General features: G+C 30.1%; 1 protein-coding gene across 1 annotated transcript in view; it reads right to left on the bottom strand.

Moving 5' to 3' along the window:
• Positions 1-5,117: 5,117 nt before the first annotated feature.
• The window catches only part of LOC131437869 (5-formyltetrahydrofolate cyclo-ligase), a 32,210-nt gene continuing 15,530 nt past the window's right edge, over positions 5,118-21,797 (bottom strand). Inside the window, exons 2-5 of the mRNA XM_058607502.1 lie at positions 10,276-10,404; positions 10,096-10,209; positions 9,269-9,416; positions 5,118-5,415 (exon numbers count right to left, since the gene is read on the bottom strand). Coding sequence (XP_058463485.1) covers positions 5,156-5,415; positions 9,269-9,416; positions 10,096-10,209; positions 10,276-10,389 — 636 coding nt within the window. The 5' untranslated portion in view covers positions 10,390-10,404 and the 3' untranslated portion in view covers positions 5,118-5,155. The remainder of the gene's footprint in view (positions 5,416-9,268; positions 9,417-10,095; positions 10,210-10,275; positions 10,405-21,797) is intronic.

Here is a 21,797-nt window from a genome sequence, read left to right as displayed (position 1 = left end):
ACGGTGCTTGGAAAAAGGCAAATCATTTTCACCCATTAAAGATTTTTTATTTCATGGTCAGTAACGACGTCGGCCACGGTCAAATGCGGTGGTACTGAGGAAAGGAAGAAATGTTAGTCCAATACTCATTATTTCTAGAGCCCGTGGGTACTACTGCATATCCACGAGTATTACAGGTTAGGAGATGTATTAGTAGGGAAACAAATGGCGACAAGGGATGCGGACGAAGCTCACCAACTCCCACGAATAGTTTTTTTTGAGGAAATTGAGAAAATAAAAACACAATTCTTTTTTATTCACAGTGTATACCTTCTAAAACAGTACCAAAAAGAATATTTGCTTAGGCCCTTCTCTAAAGTAAGGCTACAGTTAAAATGCCAAACTGATGATGGAAAATGTTCTTCTCGATCATGGAGAATATTTATGCAAAATTAAATTATACAAAATTAGATCGACTTTCGATTTCATATGAAATTACTCTATACGACATTCCATCTTTTCAAGTAGATTCAAGTCTTTTCTATGCGGGGGATGAGTACTACACTAAAATAATCACATGACTCCGACAATTCGCAAAAAAGATAAATTGCATTCCCGGGTTGGCGGCTCAATGCATAGGGCACTGCACAGTGGTTTGAATCGACAAAAACGTGAACTTAATTCTCTAGCTGCTAAACCGTTGATCCGATATACATAGTTCCTTTGGAGAACTCATTCACAAAAATATACCTCGTGATTTGATCACAATAAAAAATGTGCAAAGCCTACTACGATAAAAGTTCATTTAAACAACTTTTTTCCCTTAAGAGATATAAAAACGATGTCTTCTACAAAGTTTTAGAACTTCTAATGAGAAAAAACTTTGCCGAAGAAGCTATAGGTCTAACGCAAAAAGTTTCGTTTGAAATCACTTAAAATCAATTTTTTGTGCATAACTTTTTTCACAATTATTTTCAGTGTCTACTATGTTCGAGACAATTACTAAAAACGTAAAATTACACAACGTTGAAGACTGTGCACGGTTTGGCCTTTTCCTTAAAAAGTTATTTAACATTTAAACTTTTATATACACTAACTTTAACTATTAATAGGAAGCAGGGTCGCAGACCAACAGGCACATACATACATATACTTTTTGGAAAGCTTAAATCATGTTATATAAAGTTATGAAGTGTGTAGCGTGGCCTTTTTAAATTATGTGAATGAGACGAAAAAATTTAGAGTACTTTTTTCACCATTTTCTTAGCAAAAACATTTGCTAAAACGACTATTTTTGATTTATTAAATGGAGCTTTGTAGGAAATGTTAAAAAATTGGAATCGGTCGTTAGTGTAGCTTTGGTGCAATGGTGTAATGATTGAATATAATTTCATGATGCATTCTTGTATGCAATTGAACAAACTATAAAAGCATGTTAACGTGCTCATTAAATTTCGCAAAGTTTTACTTATTCTTTTAATAGAATATTCCTTATCCGTTCTTTTAATTCCAATCCAATTCATTTCAAGGATGATATCTCACACCATTACCAGTACGCTTAAAAACAAATACGTTCTTATGAATTAAAACATACACTGAGAAAAATAATGAAATTCACACTATTTCTAAATAAATTATACTATGAAATGGACATCAGTTGAAAAAAAAATCGATTTAAAACCATCCTCGATGTAAAACTAAATTGGAATACATTAATTTCAATGAATATGATCGTTTATTTATATTGACGCTTAGTTTTACTTTTAAAGTATATAGAAATATGAAGCACAGTGAAATAACTTTATATTAAATTACCTGATCCAAATATGCACTGTTGGTGTTGGTGAGAGCAGCGCGGAATATTATTTTTAAGATCACAAAAGAGTTAGTTAATAATACAAATGCTGGAGCATTTGGTCGATGATAATATTACAATAAAATGCGTGAGTGGTTCAACGTTACATACAGGCGTACTCGGTAAAGTATCAAATCAAATTATGTAAATTATGAGTCTAGACATTTTTTGAAAGATAAATGCCTGAACTTGAGTATAAAAACGTGCACCGACTTAGAGTAAAGAATAATAACCAACAAAAAGAAGTTTATTTAGTTTCAGGGAATTTGTAACTAATCGGTTGTCTATTACATTTTCTACTGAATTCGGTTATATCTCGCGATTTTTTTTGTGATAACGGTCGATAAGACACCTATCAACATTCACTTTGAAGAGGAATTCCGAAAGACTCGGTACTCGCTGAGAGTAAGTCATAATAGTAAGCTACAGTGACAAATTTTCTCTTTCGTCTGGTGTTAAAACTAATGCTCTATTTTTTATACCTCGACTGCAATTTCTTGCAAAAGTCGTTGCCTAAAGGTAACTTATCGATTGATATCACAAAAAACGCGTGATATGAAGATAAACAAATTTATTAATGTACGTTTTTCCTAAGAGAATGATCAAAAAAGTACTCTATATTTTGTAGTCCCACAATTTAAAAGGGTCACGCTACACACTTCGTAACTTCATATGACTTGATTTGAGCTTTCTAAAAAGTATATGTATGTGCCTTTTGGTCTGCGACCCTGCTTCCTATTAATAGTTAAAGTTAGTGAATATAAAAGTTAAAATGTTAAATAACTTTTTAAGGAAAAGGCCAAACCGTGCACAGTCCTCAACAAAAATGTGTAATTTTACGTTTTTAGTAATTGTCTCGAACATAGTAGACACTGAAAATAATTGCGAAAAAAATTGATTTTAAGTGATTTCAAACGAAAATGCTTCATATATCCGAAACTATACGTGTTAGACCTATAGGTTCTTCGGCAAAGTTTTTTCACGTTAGAAGCTCTAAAACTTTGTAGAAGGCATCGTTTCTCTATCTTTTAGGGAAAAAAGTTGTTGAAATGAACTTTTATCGTAGTAGGCTTTGCACATTTTTTATTGTGATCAAATCACGAGGTATATTTTTGTGAATGAGTTCTCCAAAGGAATCGGATGTATATCGGATCAACGGTTTAGCAGCTAGAGAATTAAGTTCACGTTTTTGTCGATTCAAACCACTGTGCACTGGTCTTACAAACCAGTTGTCGCATGTTCGAGCCCCGACCTGGAAGGTGTCAGTAGAATCGTAGCACCAGCCATGCAATGGTGTTCTGTACACTCTGAATCGGCTGCGAAGTCTGTTGAAACAGAAGGTCAAATTTTCTACAGGAATGTAATACCAAGGCTTTTTTTTCATAAATTGCATTTGAAAATTTGCCTAAAAACCGCAAAAACAGATGTCATAAAAATTCATGAAATATTTGAAATATTTATTTTTTTACCGAATGTTATAGAAATGCATGAAATGTCGAGATCTGGTGGTATTTCGAAAAAAATTTTAACCCAGGGAGTTGACTTACATTTTTGGAGACATCACTAGAACTCAACGTTTCGTGCATTTCTATAAGACGAAACTAGAAAACCGGAAAATTTGATTGTATGAAATTCACCAGATCTTATTTGACAACGGCATGGGAACTTTGAAAATAAAGGAAGGGACAGGCATTGTGTGATTGACAAGATGACTCAGATAGGCTTTTACGCAGCCTAACTGAGTTTGATTCCTAATCCCGAATATAGAATCTGGAAGTTATTATGATCCAAAAGGCGATGGTCCATAAAGTTAAAACTTGAAATTTGAAACAAAACTGAATTGCTTGTTCAATCTACCAGTTATGAACGGAATATTTTCCATACTTCTCAGTAATCAGTTTTCCCGAAACTCGATGCTTTTAAAAATCAAATGAATCGCTTGACAAATTCCTCAGAAATGCTGCTCTACAATCAACTGAAGAATTCTTCCACCGACAACGATTTCTACAATCTTTCCGGATTATGTAATAATGTTATCCAATTTGAGAAGACAGAGAGCAGACGATAACGAGACATCGACAACGAAGCTAATCCATGCAGCAAGAACCAATTATTAATACCCCGAAATGGCATGTTCAATTTTATACCGAAAAGAAAATAAGGAGTGAAGTGATGGAGCGGCGTCAGTCAAAAAATCAAACTTTCTGCGATCAGTTGGACGCGCTTTAGCAGAAAAAAATATATTTTTTAGGTTGCGTTTAATATTCAGCGAGGTAAAAAAAATAGATTTACGTCGGAAAATGGTAGCAAAGGTCGGATGGTGTGACGTAATCAGCAGAGAAAAGTTTATCTAGTTAAAACGATGAATAATCAATTTCGGGAAGGAAAAAGCGTGTCTCCTTTCTCTCTCTGTTGGCAATGGGCAGGATGCCTTGTGTCTAGCCGGTATGGCTGATTGAAGAAAGATTCTGGCGAGGATTACGAACGGAAATATAAATACTTTTTTCGGTACACTGATTAATGTTATAATGATTACACCTCAGAGTTATTCAGTCCCATTGGAGCATGTTCTAATAGTATGGCGCGTGATAAGCTTAGTTTCCGCTTCAAGATGTTGTCAAACGAAATTGAATGGAAAACTTTTCTCTGCTGGTTTCCCGTATAAAATAGTAATCAGTCAAACTTGTCCGTCTGGCCCGTTTCAATGACTCCAGTAAGTTGATTGAAGTATTCAACGCATTTGTAACTAACAAAGGGAAGAAGACACCCCTCAAATCAGACAAAGTTTGTTTGCTTTCAGGCGATAACTCGCGGACAGCAAGTGATGAAGGTCGGTAGTATTCAATCCCTTTAATTCAATTACTTTGCTGCTGCCTTCCGTTGATGTCTGTATTATCCTGTGGAGTCAAGAGTATAGCAATTATAGCGAGTTTGAAGTTGTAGCGATTTTTTTTTCTCGTTAGCTCATAAAAAAGTTTCAACAATGTAAATTGACAGCAAGAAAATGCATTTTTCCCTAGGGGTTATAAAGGGGCCTGTAAAGTTTTAGAACAAGATAAAAAACGATAAATCCCAGATTTCTTGTTGGATAGAAAAAAAGGGTTGAGTTCTGCTGGCCGAGTTGTGATTTAGTCATATAGTTTCATAAGCTCTGCGATAAACGCAAAGGCTACGTGAGCAGTGGCAATTATTGTAAATATTTAATCTTAGGATGCAGGAGTTTCGAAACAGTGCGATTTTCAGTCGAACGAATTACGAATAAATCGGAAAAACTTCTGGCGGATTAATTTATTTCTGAAAGAAAAACAAAAGCATTTCCCGTTAGCGATTGACACATTCGAATTCCGGCTCGACGACCATATCTAGAGGAATGTCATGCTGATCGGTCGGCAGTAACCCTTCGGAAAGGATTTGTTCACGAAATGCCACTCCCACGAGGTAAGTCTTTTTGCCTGTTTTTTTCGCTGGAAATTTGTTGAAATATTCACGTAAATAGCGATCGTAGTAGCCTCCGCCGTGACCCAGACGAGCGCCGTTGCGAGTGAAGGCCACTCCGGGCAGAATGATCAGATCGAGACCAACTGTTAGGATAGATAGATGAGAGAGGCAGATCTAAGTTAGGAATATACTAATGAAAGAGATAAAAACAAAAGTTATGAAACGGTAAGCTAGAAACAGTGAGCAATTCGTTGAGATAGATAGAATGAAGGAATTTCTTAATGTGACGAATTTGGAAAGAATGAAACAGTTGAACGGTATGAGGTAGTTTGAAGTTGAAAAGAATAAGAAAGTTGAAGAGCACAAGAATATACTAGTGAAGACAATAGGAAGAAAAAATAAATAAAAATGAAACAAATGATAGTAGGAGTTTAAAAGCAAATCGAAAAATATATTGAGAAAGTTTAAAAAATAAACATGTTTAAAATAAGACGAAAATAGAAAAATGAGGAATTTCGAAATAATAAGGGCACAGACGAACAAAAGAGGAGAAAACGAAACGACATCAAAAAGTAAAGCTAAAATGGAAAGAAAATCGAAGAATGGTTAGAAGTAAATGGGTAAGATTAAGTGAAATAATAAGATAAGATAATAAGAAAAAAGTAAAAACAAAACATTTTGAGAAAAAGCTGAATGAAACAATGCAAAAAGTTTATTGTGGAAGAGCATCTGAAAGGAAAAAAAAGTAAAATAGAACAAACAAAATTAACGAAAGTATTATAAGTAATAAGCTGACGAAAAGGGAAGAGACGGTAAACAGGAAACAAATTATTACAGAAAATGAGAAATTAAACGGAGTAATGAAGCAATTCGAAAAAATAATAAATACGCATCGAAGAAGAATACAATGTATGATTAAGTATGGGTACTTAAGTAAAATGAAGTATTGTTGCTTAAGTGAAACAATTAGTAGAGAAATAAGAAAAAGTAATGGGGGGGGGGTAGGAAAAAAAGGAGAGGAGAAATTACATGAAGAGCAAAATCAAAAACGAAGTAAGAGTTAGAGAAGGATAAAAACAATGAAAATCTAGAAAAGTATAAGTAAACTGTGAATAAAACGATGTAGGAAAAAAAGTCAAAAGTAAGAAGTTGATCGGGAAGATTAGATGAAACGATTCGGGCGAAATTTGGAAGAAATAAAAATGAAGAAAAGAGTAAACGATAGAAAGAGAAGTTGGAAAATTTAAAAAATGTGAGAAAACAACGAGGGAATATCATGGAATGGTGGAATTCAATTTGTTGTATGGGTTTTATTCACCCCTGGTTTAAAACACTGTGGTCTTTCGACGGGGGAATGAAAATATGATGTACAATAGAATATAGGAGCATGAAGAAAATAGCGATATAGAAAGAAATAAGATATTAAAAGGATACAAGAAATAGAAGAAGAAGAAGACAACAATAAAAGAAAAGACAACAATCACAGGAAATAAAACAAGATATTTAAAGGATAGAAGAAATAGAAGTTCGGTGAATTACCCACACGTGGTTAAAGCCGTTAATAAACGACAGCAATCACAAGAAATAAAAGAAGAGAAAACAACTAGAAATAAAGACGATAGAAAGATTCATTCCTTCTCTCGTCTTTATTTCTAGTTGTTTTCTCTTCTTTTATTTCTTGTGATTGTAAGGAAACCTACAAAAAATGAGCAAAAAAAAACTTCATATAGGTGAAAAAAATAAAGTTCATAGAAGAAATGAGACAGAGAATGGACTTAAAAACTTGATCAAATAATAAGGAAAAAAAGAAATAAAACTATGCATAATCTGAAAGATGAAATAAATAAGCAAGCAAATGATTAAAAACATAAAAAATGAATAGCAGATGATTAAAAAATATCATTCGACAAGAACCAAAAAGAATTTTAAAGAGAAGAGAAGACGTACAAAGGAAAAATGTGGAACCGAAAAGTAAGAATGAATAAAGAGGAGAAAAGCATTTTCAAAGAAAAAAGAAACCAATGTTATGGTTATGTTGTTTTTAAATCACTGTTTAAACCAGCATAGTAAAGAAGAGGAATGAACTATTGAGAAGAAAGGCATTGAGACAGAAAAATGAAGGGTAGAAGTAAAGAAAAAAGATTAAGTAAGGGAAAAGAATTGAAATGGGGAGGAGAACAGAAATGAATGGAAGGTAGAAAGAGAAAATAAGGAGAAGTAATAAGAAAGATAGAAAATGTAACAAGAAGAGAAGAAATAAGGGAAGATAGAGAGGGGACGGGTATATCGCTATTGATTAGTCGTTGCCTTCCATGCAGCTCATCTGGGTTCGATTCCTAACCTCTCACACTGAAGCAGAAATTTTTTCTCGGCCGAAGAGATGAATGATCTTATGGTTAAAACCTCTATAATAGAAACTAACAAACAAATAAGAAGATAAGCAATAAGAAGTAGAGAAGCAATAAAAATTAGAAGAATTCAGAAGCAGATAAAAAATAACAAAGTGAGGAGAGCTCAGAAATGTAGAAGTAATAAGAAGGAGAGATGCAATTAGAAGGAGAAGAATTCAGAAGCAGATAAGAAGTAAGAAAAAGAGAAGAGTTAAGAAGCATAGCAGTAATAAGAATTAGAAAATATTAGAAGGAGAAGAATTCAGAAGCAGATAAGAAATAAGATAAAGAGAAGAGTTAAGAAGTATAGCAGTAATAAGAAGATGAGAAGACATAGAGAGATAAGAAGTAAGAAGGAAAGGAGAAATGAGAAAGAGAGAAGTAACTAGAATGACAGAAAAAATAAGAAAGTGGGGGAAGTAAGAAGGGAACAGAAGAAAAAGATGGATAGAATAATAACAGAAGAGCAGAAAAGTATTTGAACGACAAAAGAAACAAGGTCAAATGAATGGAGAAGGACAGGTGAAACAAGAAAGATAAAAAAACGAGAAGAATAATGATGAAAAAAGAATGAATAAGAAAGAAAAACTGATATCTACAATGATGTTTGTATGGTTCAATTGATTCACCATTACTTGTTTAGATATTGCACTCATAGTGTTTTAAATAAAAATATTCATTTGAGGTTTTTAAACGGTACCATATTCAGCAATGGAAACTTCCAGAATAACAACACAATTTCAGGTAATTTGATGAGTCGAAGACGGAACGTAAACTTAAGTAACACAATTTCAGATAACACTAATGCCTATCAGATGAGATGTTCAACTGAACTTAGGGATAAACTATGCACAAATATACAGCATCTGAAGCTTGTGTAAACAGAAAATGAAAACTCCGATCAAACTGATTTATAGTAGACATTTGAAATTATCTGCACTCACCGCATGAAGAAACCTATCTCATTAATATAGCTTCCATTTTGATTTAAGTTAAAGTTTTTTTTTGAGTAAATACTACTGTTTCTTATGTCTTTTTTAAATTTTGACCTTCAAGTTAGACTTCTTAGACTCCTCACACTCCATGAGAAATGAGAAGAAGGCTTATTCGGGTTTGTTGCAAATTATGTAATGTTTGCTATACGTGTTCTAAATGATTAGCAATATTGACATATTTATATGGTGCACAACCACAAATGCATAAAATTTATTACCAGAGGGATTCCAAAATCAGTTTGTGTGCTTAAATACCAGATATTATTATGTTTATAATAGACCAAGTTTAACTGAACGCAGTCAACCAAGTATAGCGCTGTAGTGAAAGCAGAATGATGGTTGCATATACGCAAGGGGCATTATGGTTACTCCATGGTCAGCCATAGTCAAGCAGGCGTTGGAGTTCTCTTTTTTGATATAAATGTTTGACGAAAATACCACAGATTCCATAAATATTAATAAAATTTTTTCTCATTTTTCCATTGATCGGCAACCGAATGCTTCTCCTTCCGATCCATTGAGCAAACTAATAAACTATTGCAAAAGATAACCTAACTGAGTAAAGAATGTCACGGCCCGCAACCCCTGCCTGTGAATAGTGTGTCTCTCACCTGTTGCTGCTAGACAATCCTCCCGGGTGACATCATCGAAGTTTGGCTGCTTGATATTCCAGCTGGTTTTCGGCAGACCGTCGTAGTCGGCCATGTCATTCAGTTTCACCATCCGCATTGCTGTCCGGTTGTAGGTCGGAACAAAAACCTGCGGTAGAAAATGGATTCGATTGACTGTTTGTCGGTTGCCTAGGTCAACGAAAGTGACGACGACCGTCGCCGTCAGAGGCACTGGAATCGGTTAGTCATTTTCGTAGTACAGCCCAAGGTTCAAGGATCAAGAATGCCAACCTGGTAGGTCGGTCGGTCGGTGGGTTAGGGATATAAACTCATAAATAATTATGCTTCTCACGTTCGGGTAGAATGTCTTCATCGGTGGCAAGGATGGTATGGAATTTAGGATGCTGCAGGAATGATGAATGATTTTACGGTCACCACTGAACTTTTTATCGCCGGATGGAGGGACATCAAACAGTACAAAATCGTTCGAACAGAAGTTTTTCGTTTTTTTTTCAGTAGCATTAAACACGTAACGAAAAGGATACTGATTGGATAAAGTTACATTGTTGAAAATTTTTCTTTGAATAAACAGTTTCCATCAAAGTAAATTTAGGATAAATGCTACGAAATTCTAATTAAGTTTGAAATTGAAAAATACAATATCGTTACGTCATGCCAATTAAATCTCTTTGAATGCTGTGCAAAAACTTTGCATCGGTTATGACTTATTGCAGCTTAAGCTACATGTTCTTATATCAATAGATTTCCCTTTATTTGTAGGGAAAAATTCCAACTCATTCAAAACGTGGTGCAATTTACTCTTATACCTCCTTGTTGAGTCGAAACAGCTCTTTCAGTAGCGAAACGGTGGAAACCTCTCGCTCGGTGCTCAAGTAAATGCTGATCCTTTGACTGCGCTCGAAAAGTGGAAGCTGTAAGATCTGAGAAATAATAAATGAAAAGTTACTGCAACGGAGATGCATTTTTGTTTGTTTCATCGACCGTACCTTTTGGGTAATGAGTTCGGATTGGGCTGCCCTAGCTGCCGTCGTCATCGAATCGAGAACGTTCTTCACCTTTTGGCGCAGAGCGGCTTTAGCCTGTGTTTGCAGACGGACCATTATATCGTTTTCAATCTACAAAATTTGAAAAAGAAAAAAACATTTGTTAAATATTGCAACCGAAACTCTGTCTTTTGACTAAAAAATTAAACGACTCGGAATTAAATAGTTCCCAGTATCATGGTTGACTAAGAAATGACCTTTTTAATTATCGTACTAATCGAGGATTTGGTTTCTGATTGGTTATTATTCTTGTTTCTGACTGGTTATTATTCATGTCGAAATTATACTCCATCGAAACTCGATGTTAACGAGACTGTAAATTTCATTTATGCAGTGAGGTAAAACAAGTACGAAGCAATTTAAATAATTGGTTTAACGGGTTGTGATTTTGCATTTCACATTATTATCGGTTTGCGGGAATCGTGAGAATCGTATGATGTCAACTTTTCATTTTGTTAATAGAATCACGAATCGTTAGAACAATATAGTGTTGTCGAAAAATATAAACAAAGAAACAAATGAACAAATAAACAAATAAACAAATAAACAAATAAACAAATAAACAAATAAACAAATAAACAAATAAACAAATAAACAAATAAACAAATAAACAAATAAAAAAATAAACAAATAAACAAATAAACAAATAAACAAATAAACAAATAAACAAATAAACAAATAAACAAATAAACAAATAAACAAATAAACAAATAAACAAATAAACAAATAAACAAATAAACAAATAAACAAATAAACAAATAAACAAATAAACAAATAAACAAATAAACAAATAAACAAATAAACAAATAAACAAATAAACAAATAAACAAATAAACAAATAAACAAATAAACAAATAAACAAATAAACAAATAAACAAATAAACAAATAAACAAATAAACAAATAAACAAATAAACAAATAAACAAATAAACAAATAAACAAATAAACAAATAAACAAATAAACAAATAAACAAATAAACAAATAAACAAATAAACAAATAAACAAATAAACAAATAAACAAATAAACAAATAAACAAATAAACAAATAAACAAATAAACAAATAAACAAATAAACAAATAAACAAATAAACAAATAAACAAATAAACAAATAAACAAATAAACAAATAAACAAATAAACAAATAAACAAATAAACAAATAAACAAATAAACAAATAAACAAATAAACAAATAAACAAATAAACAAATAAACAAATAAACAAATAAACAAATAAACAAATAAACAAATAAACAAATAAACAAATAAACAAATAAACAAATAAACAAATAAACAAATAAACAAATAAACAAATAAACAAATAAACAAATAAACAAATAAACAAATAAACAAATAAACAAATAAACAAATAAACAAATAAACAAATAAACAAATAAACAAATAAACAAATAAACAAATAAACAAATAAACAAATAAACAAATAAACAAATAAACAAAAAACAAATAAACAAATAAACAAATAAACAAATAAACAAATAAACAAATAAACAAATAAACAAATAAACAAATAAACAAATAAACAAATAAACAAATAAACAAATAAACAAATAAACAAATAAACAAATAAACAAATAAACAAATAAACAAATAAACAAATAAACAAATAAACAAATAAACAAATAAACAAATAAACAAATAAACAAATAAACAAATAAACAAATAAACAAATAAACAAATAAACAAATAAACAAATAAACAAATAAACAAATAAACAAATAAACAAATAAACAAATAAACAAATAAACAAATAAACAAATAAACAAATAAACAAATAAACAAATAAACAAATAAACAAATAAACAAATAAACAAATAAACAAATAAACAAATAAACAAATAAACAAATAAACAAATAAACAAATAAACAAATAAACAAATAAACAAATAAACAAATAAACAAATAAACAAATAAACAAATAAACAAATAAACAAATAAACAAATAAACAAATAAACAAATAAACAAATAAACAAATAAACAAATAAACAAATAAACAAATAAACAAATAAACAAATAAACAAATAAACAAATAAACAAATAAACAAATAAACAAATAAACAAATAAACAAATAAACAAATAAACAAATAAACAAATAAACAAATAAACAAATAAACAAATAAACAAATAAACAAATAAACAAATAAACAAATAAACAAATAAACAAATAAACAAATAAACAAATAAACAAATAAACAAATAAACAAATAAACAAATAAACAAATAAACAAATAAACAAATAAACAAATAAACAAATAAACAAATAAACAAATAAACAAATAAACAAATAAACAAATAAACAAATAAACAAATAAACAAATAAACAAATAAACAAATAAACAAATAAACAAATAAACAAATAAACAAATAAACAAATAAACAAATAAACAAATAAACAAATAAACAAATAAACAAATAAACAAATAAACAAATAAACAAATAAACAAATAAACAAATAAACAAATAAACAAATAAACAAATAAACAAATAAACAAATAAACAAATAAACAAATAAACAAATAAACAAATAAACAAATAAACAAATAAACAAATAAACAAATAAACAGATAAACAAATAAACAAATAAACAAATAAACAAATAAACAAATAAACAAATAAACAAATAAACAAATAAACAAATAAACAAATAAACAAATAAACAAATAAACAAATAAACAAATAAACAAATAAACAAATAAACAAATAAACAAATAAACAAATAAACAAATAAACAAATAAACAAATAAACAAATAAACAAATAAACAAATAAACAAATAAACAAATAAACAAATAAACAAATAAACAAATAAACAAATAAACAAATAAACAAATAAACAAATAAACAAAAAACAAAAAACAAATAAACAAATAAACAAATAAACAAATAAACAAATAAACAAATAAACAAATAAACAAATAAACAAATAAACAAATAAACAAATAAACAAATAAACAAATAAACAAATAAACAAATAAACAAATAAACAAATAAACAAATAAACAAATAAACAAATAAACAGATAAACAAATAAACAAATAAACAAATAAACAAATAAACAAATAAACAAATAAACAAATAAACAAATAAACAAATAAACAAATAAACAAATAAACAAATAAACAAATAAACAAATAAACAAATAAACAAATAAACAAATAAACAAATAAACAAATAAACAAATAAACAAATAAACAAATAAACAAATAAACAAATAAACAAATAAACAAATAAACAAATAAACAAATAAACAAATAAACAAATAAACAAATAAACAAATAAACAAATAAACAAATAAACAAATAAACAAATAAACAAATAAACAAATAAACAAATAAACAAATAAACAAATAAACAAATAAACAAATAAACAAATAAACAAATAAACAAATAAACAAATAAACAAATAAACAAATAAACAAATAAACAAATAAACAAATAAACAAATAAACAAATAAACAAATAAACAAATAAACAAATAAACAAATAAACAAATAAACAAATAAACAAATAAACAAATAAACAAATAAACAAATAAACAAATAAACAAATAAACAAATAAACAAATAAACAAATAAACAAATAAACAAATAAACAAATAAACAAATAAACAAATAAACAAATAAACAAATAAACAAATAAACAAATAAACAAATAAACAAATAAACAAATAAACAAATAAACAAATAAACAAATAAACAAATAAACAAATAAACAAATAAACAAATAAACAAATAAACAAATAAACAAATAAACAAATAAACAAAAAACAAAAAACAAAAAACAAATAAACAAATAAACAAATAAACAAATAAACAAATAAACAAATAAACAAATAAACAAATAAACAAATAAACAAATAAACAAATAAACAAATAAACAAATAAACAAATAAACAAATAAACAAATAAACAAATAAACAGATAAACAAATAAACAAATAAACAAATAAACAAATAAACAAATAAACAAATAAACAAATAAACAAATAAACAAATAAACAAATAAACAAATAAACAAATAAACAAATAAACAAATAAACAAATAAACAAATAAACAAATAAACAAATAAACAAATAAACAAATAAACAAATAAACAAATAAACAAATAAACAAATAAACAAATAAACAAATAAACAAATAAACAAATAAACAAATAAACAAATAAACAAATAAACAAATAAACAAATAAACAAATAAACAAATAAACAAATAAACAAATAAACAAATAAACAAATAAACAAATAAACAAATAAACAAATAAACAAATAAACAAATAAACAAATAAACAAATAAACAAATAAACAAATAAACAAATAAACAAATAAACAAATAAACAAATAAACAAATAAACAAATAAACAAATAAACAAATAAACAAATAAACAAATAAACAAATAAACAAATAAACAAATAAACAAATAAACAAATAAACAAATAAACAAATAAACAAATAAACAAATAAACAAATAAACAAATAAACAAATAAACAAATAAACATATAAACAAATAAACAAATAAACAAATAAACAAATAAACAAATAAACAAATAAACAAATAAACAAATAAACAAATAAACAAATAAACATATAAACAAATAAACAAATAAACAAATAAACAAATAAACAAATAAACAAATAAACAAATAAACAAATGAACAAATAAACAAATAAACAAATAAACAAATAAACAAATAAACAAATAAACAAATAAACAAATAAACAAATAAACAAATAAACAAATAAACAAATAAACAAATAAACAAATAAACAAATAAACAAATAAACAAATAAACAAATAAACAAATAAACAAATAAACAAATAAACAAATAAACAAATAAACAAATAAACAAATAAACAAATAAACAAATAAACAAATAAACAAATAAACAAATAAACAAATAAACAAATAAACAAATAAACAAATAAACAAATAAACAAATAAACAAATAAACAAATAAACAAATAAACAAATAAACAAATAAACAAATAAACAAATAAACAAATAAACAAATAAACAAATAAACAAATAAACAAATAAACAAATAAACAAATAAACAAATAAACAAATAAACAAATAAACAAATAAACAAATAAACAAATAAACAAATAAACAAATAAACAAATAAACAAATAAACAAATAAACAAATAAACATATAAACAAATAAACAAATAAACAAATAAACAAATAAACAAATAAACAAATAAACAAATAAACAAATAAACAAATAAACAAATAAACAAATTGAAAAATTGGCATATTAACAAACTTATAACTAATCAAGTATTCAATATTACGTTTCGTTACGTTTGTAACACTTTATTTCGCACGGATATGCAACGCCTTTACTGAAGTGCCGAATGAAAACGTTGAGTCGAATTGTTGAATTTCTTCACTTGGTGAAATATGTTCGCACAGGAAGCACGGAAGTCAAAAATTTTTCGACGAATCGTCAAACAACAATTATTTTCCTAAAACTCACCAATGCTTACTCTCGCAACATCGCGTCAACTAAATGGTTTTTTGACCATTTCAAATATCGAATTGATGGGGTAGGATGTGGTAAACTGTGTATTTCACTGAGGTGGCATTAGCAGTTCAACATAAAATGCTAAAGCATTGATAAGCCGAAGGCGAAACGGAACGGAATTAGTCATGTGCACTTCGGCACAAATCCCATGAACGATTGTGTGTTTAACGTTTTTCGATGACTGAAAAAGCGATTGATGCGTTCAAAACGCATGTTTTATAGATACATTTTTTGAATTAGAAAAAGTGATTCGGAATTTGTTCGATTGCTTGTAAAAGTGTATTGATCTTCATGGAGAAAAACAACTTCATGGTATTGATCTTCTTTTTGAAAAATAATAAAATAACTTTCGATAACAATCCTTTTGATGTGGAACACATCTTTATTTTATATATAGGGGTGCAAATTAGAAACTCAAGGAAAAATACACGTAGAAATGTGGTCATGTTTTAAACACTTATAGCTCAGTCTATTTTGCATCAATTATTAATATTATTTCATCATCTGATGGGAAATATTTCTAAGTTTTGATTTGAATGTATCAAGCAACGTATTTTCAATTATATACGATTGAAATTTTGATTAGTAGCGAGCAGTGTCCTATTTTGTCTGCTAAAAATCTCCGGCATACCGGATTTCCCTGCCATAGTCGATGGTTTTGAAGGAGTAAGCGATATATCAAAGGGAAAGCATCGCTCTGATTGGTCAATCGATGCAAAAGCGAAGCTGTTTGAAGTACGCGAATCTATAAATAGAAGCGAAATTATAGCTAACGTTTAAGTCCTATGCGTAGCATGCTAGAGCTAGGTTGTTGCTGGACAGCAAGACAAAATGTGCCATAAAACGGTTTGAAGCTTTAATTGGTATGCAATGATCTTGTGTCATGCAAGCTCGGATGAAATTCCATGTTCCATGAAATTCACAATAAATTTTGAGTGCTTAAGATTAATTTCTAATTTATATTAGATGAAAATCGCAGAATGGTAGAGAAACTAACCGCTATAAAAATAACTGCTTTCATTTAAAACTTGAATACAAGCTTGGCGAAGAAAAGCTTAAATATCGAAATCGCAAGTATGTGCAAGGATATAATTGCATGCATTTGAGATATTGGTATAATTTCGTCGGCTATAATACAAATCAAGACAAACGATGTTCGGTGTTGGTTTCTAATCAAGTTCAATCTAAACAGACTCTCGTGCAATTGCGGATTCAAGAGATTGAACTTTTTTCCACATCAATGGCACGAACAACACCATAGGGCTGATTCTTGTGGTTTTTTATAATTGTTCTTTTTTTTAAACTTATCGAGCACTTCATCGGACCATCGTACAAATCAGTAAGAAACCTACTTATCAAGGATCACAATCAAGGAATCCAGACAAAGTGTAATAAATATATTAAATGTTTATATCCTCTTATAAACAGAAATTCTAAGCTCTGTCTAAAAAACAAATTATTAATTTATAAACAAGTTTTCAGACCAGCCATGCTTTATGCAGTACCAATTTGGTCAAGTTGTTGTTCCACCAGGAAGAAAACGCTTCGAAGGATTCAGAATAAAATTCTGAAAATGATTTTGAAGCGTCCTCCCTGGTTTAGTACAAATGAGTTACACAGACTCACAAATATAGAACCACTAGATGTAATGTCACATAATATTATAAGCAAATTCCGACAAAAATCGATGCAATCTTTAATTGAATCGATTCGCTCTCTGTATTAGTTAGTAAATTAGTATATAAGTTCCATTTTGCCATTACACAATACAAGTAGGTTTCGATTTTTCCCTACACAAAAATCACAGAATTGCGGAAGCAAATGATGTCCTCATGGTAATAACCAAATCATATATATAATAGGGCTGAAAAGTCACCACTTGTGGCTGAACACCCAATTAAAATCTTAATAATTTAATTTTAACTCATATTCCAATAAATAGTTATTAAAAAAAAACCTACTTATGATAGTACAAGAGCTTTGTTTAAATTGTCACACTGGCGAGATAAATAAATTTTTTATTTCAACACACGGATTTCTCAATTATTTTAGAGTCGATTTGCTTATTTCAAGGTATTAAAATATTGTAACTAGTTCTTTAGGATCGATTTGTTGGTCCTCAAATTAACCACTTAAAAAATCTCTACCATTTATTAATATTGATAGAATTTTTCTCAAATGCCAAGGATCAATTGGAGAATGCTGGATATATTTTTCACTAATTTTGAGTGGACGATGGTTTTTGGTGCCGAAATCACAAATCTTTTGAATCGCTACTCCATTTCGCAAATTTCACTCTCCTGTGCAACTTCCAATTGAATAACGATAAATCAGTTCAGGTGCTATTATTTCTAATTAATTGCGTGAAAAACTGTGCCGTAATGTTCTGTTCAGTCTCACACTAAAGAAGAAATGAACGAGCTGTTTTATCTCTCATGCTCGTTAAAATTAAACTGCGAGATTGAAGTGTAGTTAAACATATCGGAAAACGGACAAATTTCGAAAAAGTCCGTCAACAAGTTTTCTTTTTGATGCTCGATGATTATAAAAGTTATTAATTTTTGAAAACAGTCAGGAAAAAAATGAAGAAAAACATACCACAGGTACTCAAACCGACATCTATTAGTCTGCCAATCAAAATATTCTTAATGTTTAACACAACTCAGAAAAAAACATAAATCTAGGAAAATAGTCATCTCATTTTAATTGAAGATGAAGAGATGATATAATGAAAAAACCAACTTCAAAAAATTTATGCAACCTCATGTCCTTTTGGATCCGAATCTATGTGTGGGGTTGATAATAGAACTCAGATAGACCCATCAATCAATGTCCGCCTTCCGGTGGAACTCTAAGAAAGATGATTTAACTTTCTTGACCGATGAATTCTACTACATGTGATAAACTTAGAGATATAAATCAGGTATAAGAAAATTGTACAATAGCAGCTATTATAGCTGATATTAGAATGGATTTATTCCGTGTCCATTGTATTCTGGAAGTAGCAAAACGATGTACGGCTTCAATTTCTCCGCACAACAATTGATTGAAGGTTTTACAAAGAGCATCACATTTTCTAGCTTTTTCACGCAAACGACATTTATCTTCGAAGAACGATGCGCCAGAGCAAATGTGAAATTGCTGTGAACACGTGCAAGGACCTACCGTCGGTGAAGGCAAGGGCTTAATATGACTCCCACGCTACCGGCATCGTCTTCCTCTGGATCCCGCTAGTCTCCTACGCTCCCAGGACAGCAAAGTGGAACTCTTCAGCCCCCCTAAATAGAATTCAATGATCCGCAACAGCTATTTCATATAAATGCTTATGTGACCCGAATGGAGATATTTTATCGAGCAGCAGCAGCTTCACCGGTGTATGCCACTGAATGCATCCAGTTTATTCGCCCCGGGGTGCAAAGCGGGAAAATTGCTTCCATAATGACGAGATAACAATTTGCGGCTGACGCTGACAGAACGGACTTCGCCTCCGGTGGAGTTCTTTTATTTTGTTTTGTTTTTGAAGCGCCACTTATCAGTCAAGCATGCAGAAATTCTGCAGTGGCAAGTACTCGAAGATGTGTAGAAAATTTGCTCATTGCAGTGCACGTGGAAACTGTTTAGCTTTATAATATGAGCTGAGCTCTAAATGAGCTTATTCTGACAAAAAAGTCGGCCACTGAAGCACATGACGCATGAATCGGAGAGTTTCAGTGAATCGTGATGCAGAAGTCTGTTTTGAATCACGTATCCTTGCTCATGATTTTTGTGGTCATATCTAGAGTTAACAAATCGGCTGAAAAGTTCGTATCGTTTCTATGAGAGGGCGCTACTAGAATTGAATCCATACCATTTTCAGTTAGTACCAACCTTCAAAAGATACGTGTATAAATTTGACAGCTGTCTGATTATTAGTTTATGAGATATTGCATTTTGAGTGAAGCTACTTTTGTTATTGTGAAAAAAATGGAAAAAAAAGGAATTTCGTGTGTTGATGAAACACTACTTTTTGATGAAAAAAAGTGCCGCCGATACCAAAAAATGGCTTGATGAGTGTTATTCAGACTCTGCACCGGGCGGAGCAACAATTTGTAAGTGGTTTGCAAAATTTCGTACTGGTCATATGAGCACCGAAGACGATGAACGCAGTGGACGTCCAAAAGAGGCTGTTACCGATGAAAACGTGAAAAAAATCCACAAAATGATGTTCAATGACCGTAAAGTGAAGTTGATCGAGATAGCTGACACCCTAAAGATATCAAAGGAACGTGTTGGACATATTATTCACGAATATTTGGATATGAGAAAGCTTTGTGCAAAATGGGTGCCGCGTGAGCACAATGCACCGTGTCACAAGTCGATGAAAACCATGCTGAAATTGAACGGATTGGGCTTCGAATTGCTCCCTCATCCACCGTATTCTCCAGATTTGGCCCCCAGTGACTTTTTCCTGTTCTCAGACCTCAAGAGAATGCTCGCTGGTACAAAATTTAGAAGCAATGAAGGCAATTATGTTGAATAATAAAAACGAATTTTGGCAAAAAAAATGTGTGTTTCTGTTATAACACGTGGAACCATAAGTCTCGGAACGAACCAAGAAAACCATTTTGTTTTGGTAAAAAATTAACTTAATTCATCAACACAATCGCAATCAGTCCAGTGCTTCTCTAACATTTCAATACTTTTCGTGTTTAACGATTTATCTTTTGTCTTGAAATGAGCGTTTGTTTCAGTGATGACTTCCTCGTTATAATCTCTTTCATAGGAACATTTGTTGAGACCTACAAACTGGTAGTTGCCGCTGGAGCCATATCCGGTGAATATGGCGGGTGCGGCAACAAGGCAAAGCCCAAGTCATGCAATTTAGCCATGGCAGTGAGCGACTTGTAACACGGAGCATTGTTTAGGTGAAATAATACATTTTTCTTCTTCATTTGGAGTCGTTTGTCATCGATCATTTCCTTTTCAAGGCAGTTGAAAAAACGTGCTTAATCCACCTAGCAGTGAGATGATACCTTTTCTTTCAATCCGTATGTGTTTTCTGCATGAGTTTATTTTTAAGCGGTAATTTGAGATTTTAATCACTCATTACTCTGTGTAATGTCGAAACTGCAAATCGGATCGAATTTGAATCTAAAAGTGTGACAATCGATTCAACATTCCATGATATGTCCAAGTAGGTTCCACTTTAGAGTTTAGGGTTATTTAGGGTACTTCCAGAGCCGGTATTCAGGAACCAGCATAACTAACGCTCGTTACCGTACTGTATTTGACAGTATTGTGCTGTATTTTCGACCCAAATACTGCGTACTGTTTTTACCCTAATGTGTACTGTGTCTAAATTTGTACTGTATTTTCCCATTAAAATGTATTGTATTTTTCCTATAAAAAATAATACACAATTTTAAATCTTTAACGCATCGAATTTCGATTCGTCGCAATACGAAACGTCAGAAAGAACAGTGACAACACGTAGCGAATATAAATAGGGGAGACCGGGGCGAAAATGGCCAGCATTTTCACAAGCGTAAACTGTTTTCCTGAGCCAGAGCGTGAATTAGATTAGGAGTGAAACGTTCTTTATTCACTTAACTCAAAGGCAATTGCTAACGCCACCCAACGGTTCAACATAAAGCGCTGAGAAAAAACCCCAAAATAACTAGTCATTTTAAGATGCAATCAAAAATAGCCATTTTCACCCCGGTTTTCCCTACAAGCAAACAGTAAATGAATTTCTCTCCTTCTCTTCTTTTCATCATATTATTTCATAAAATCATCGTCAAAAGTATAACTGTTTCTTAAAAAAATAACTGAATTTTTGTGCAAAAAAGTGCGATGATTAATTCGTGGATTTTTTTTTGTTTATATCGAATTCAAAAATACCTTTAAAAAGGGAATTAAAAAGAAAAACTATTGAGATTATGG

Source organism: Malaya genurostris, chromosome 3, assembly GCF_030247185.1.
Source record: "Malaya genurostris strain Urasoe2022 chromosome 3, Malgen_1.1, whole genome shotgun sequence".
Classification (NCBI taxonomy): Eukaryota; Metazoa; Arthropoda; class Insecta; order Diptera; family Culicidae; genus Malaya; species Malaya genurostris.
The sequence above is the reverse complement of the archived record's forward strand: the minus strand, read 5'-3'. Positions and strand labels throughout refer to the sequence as shown.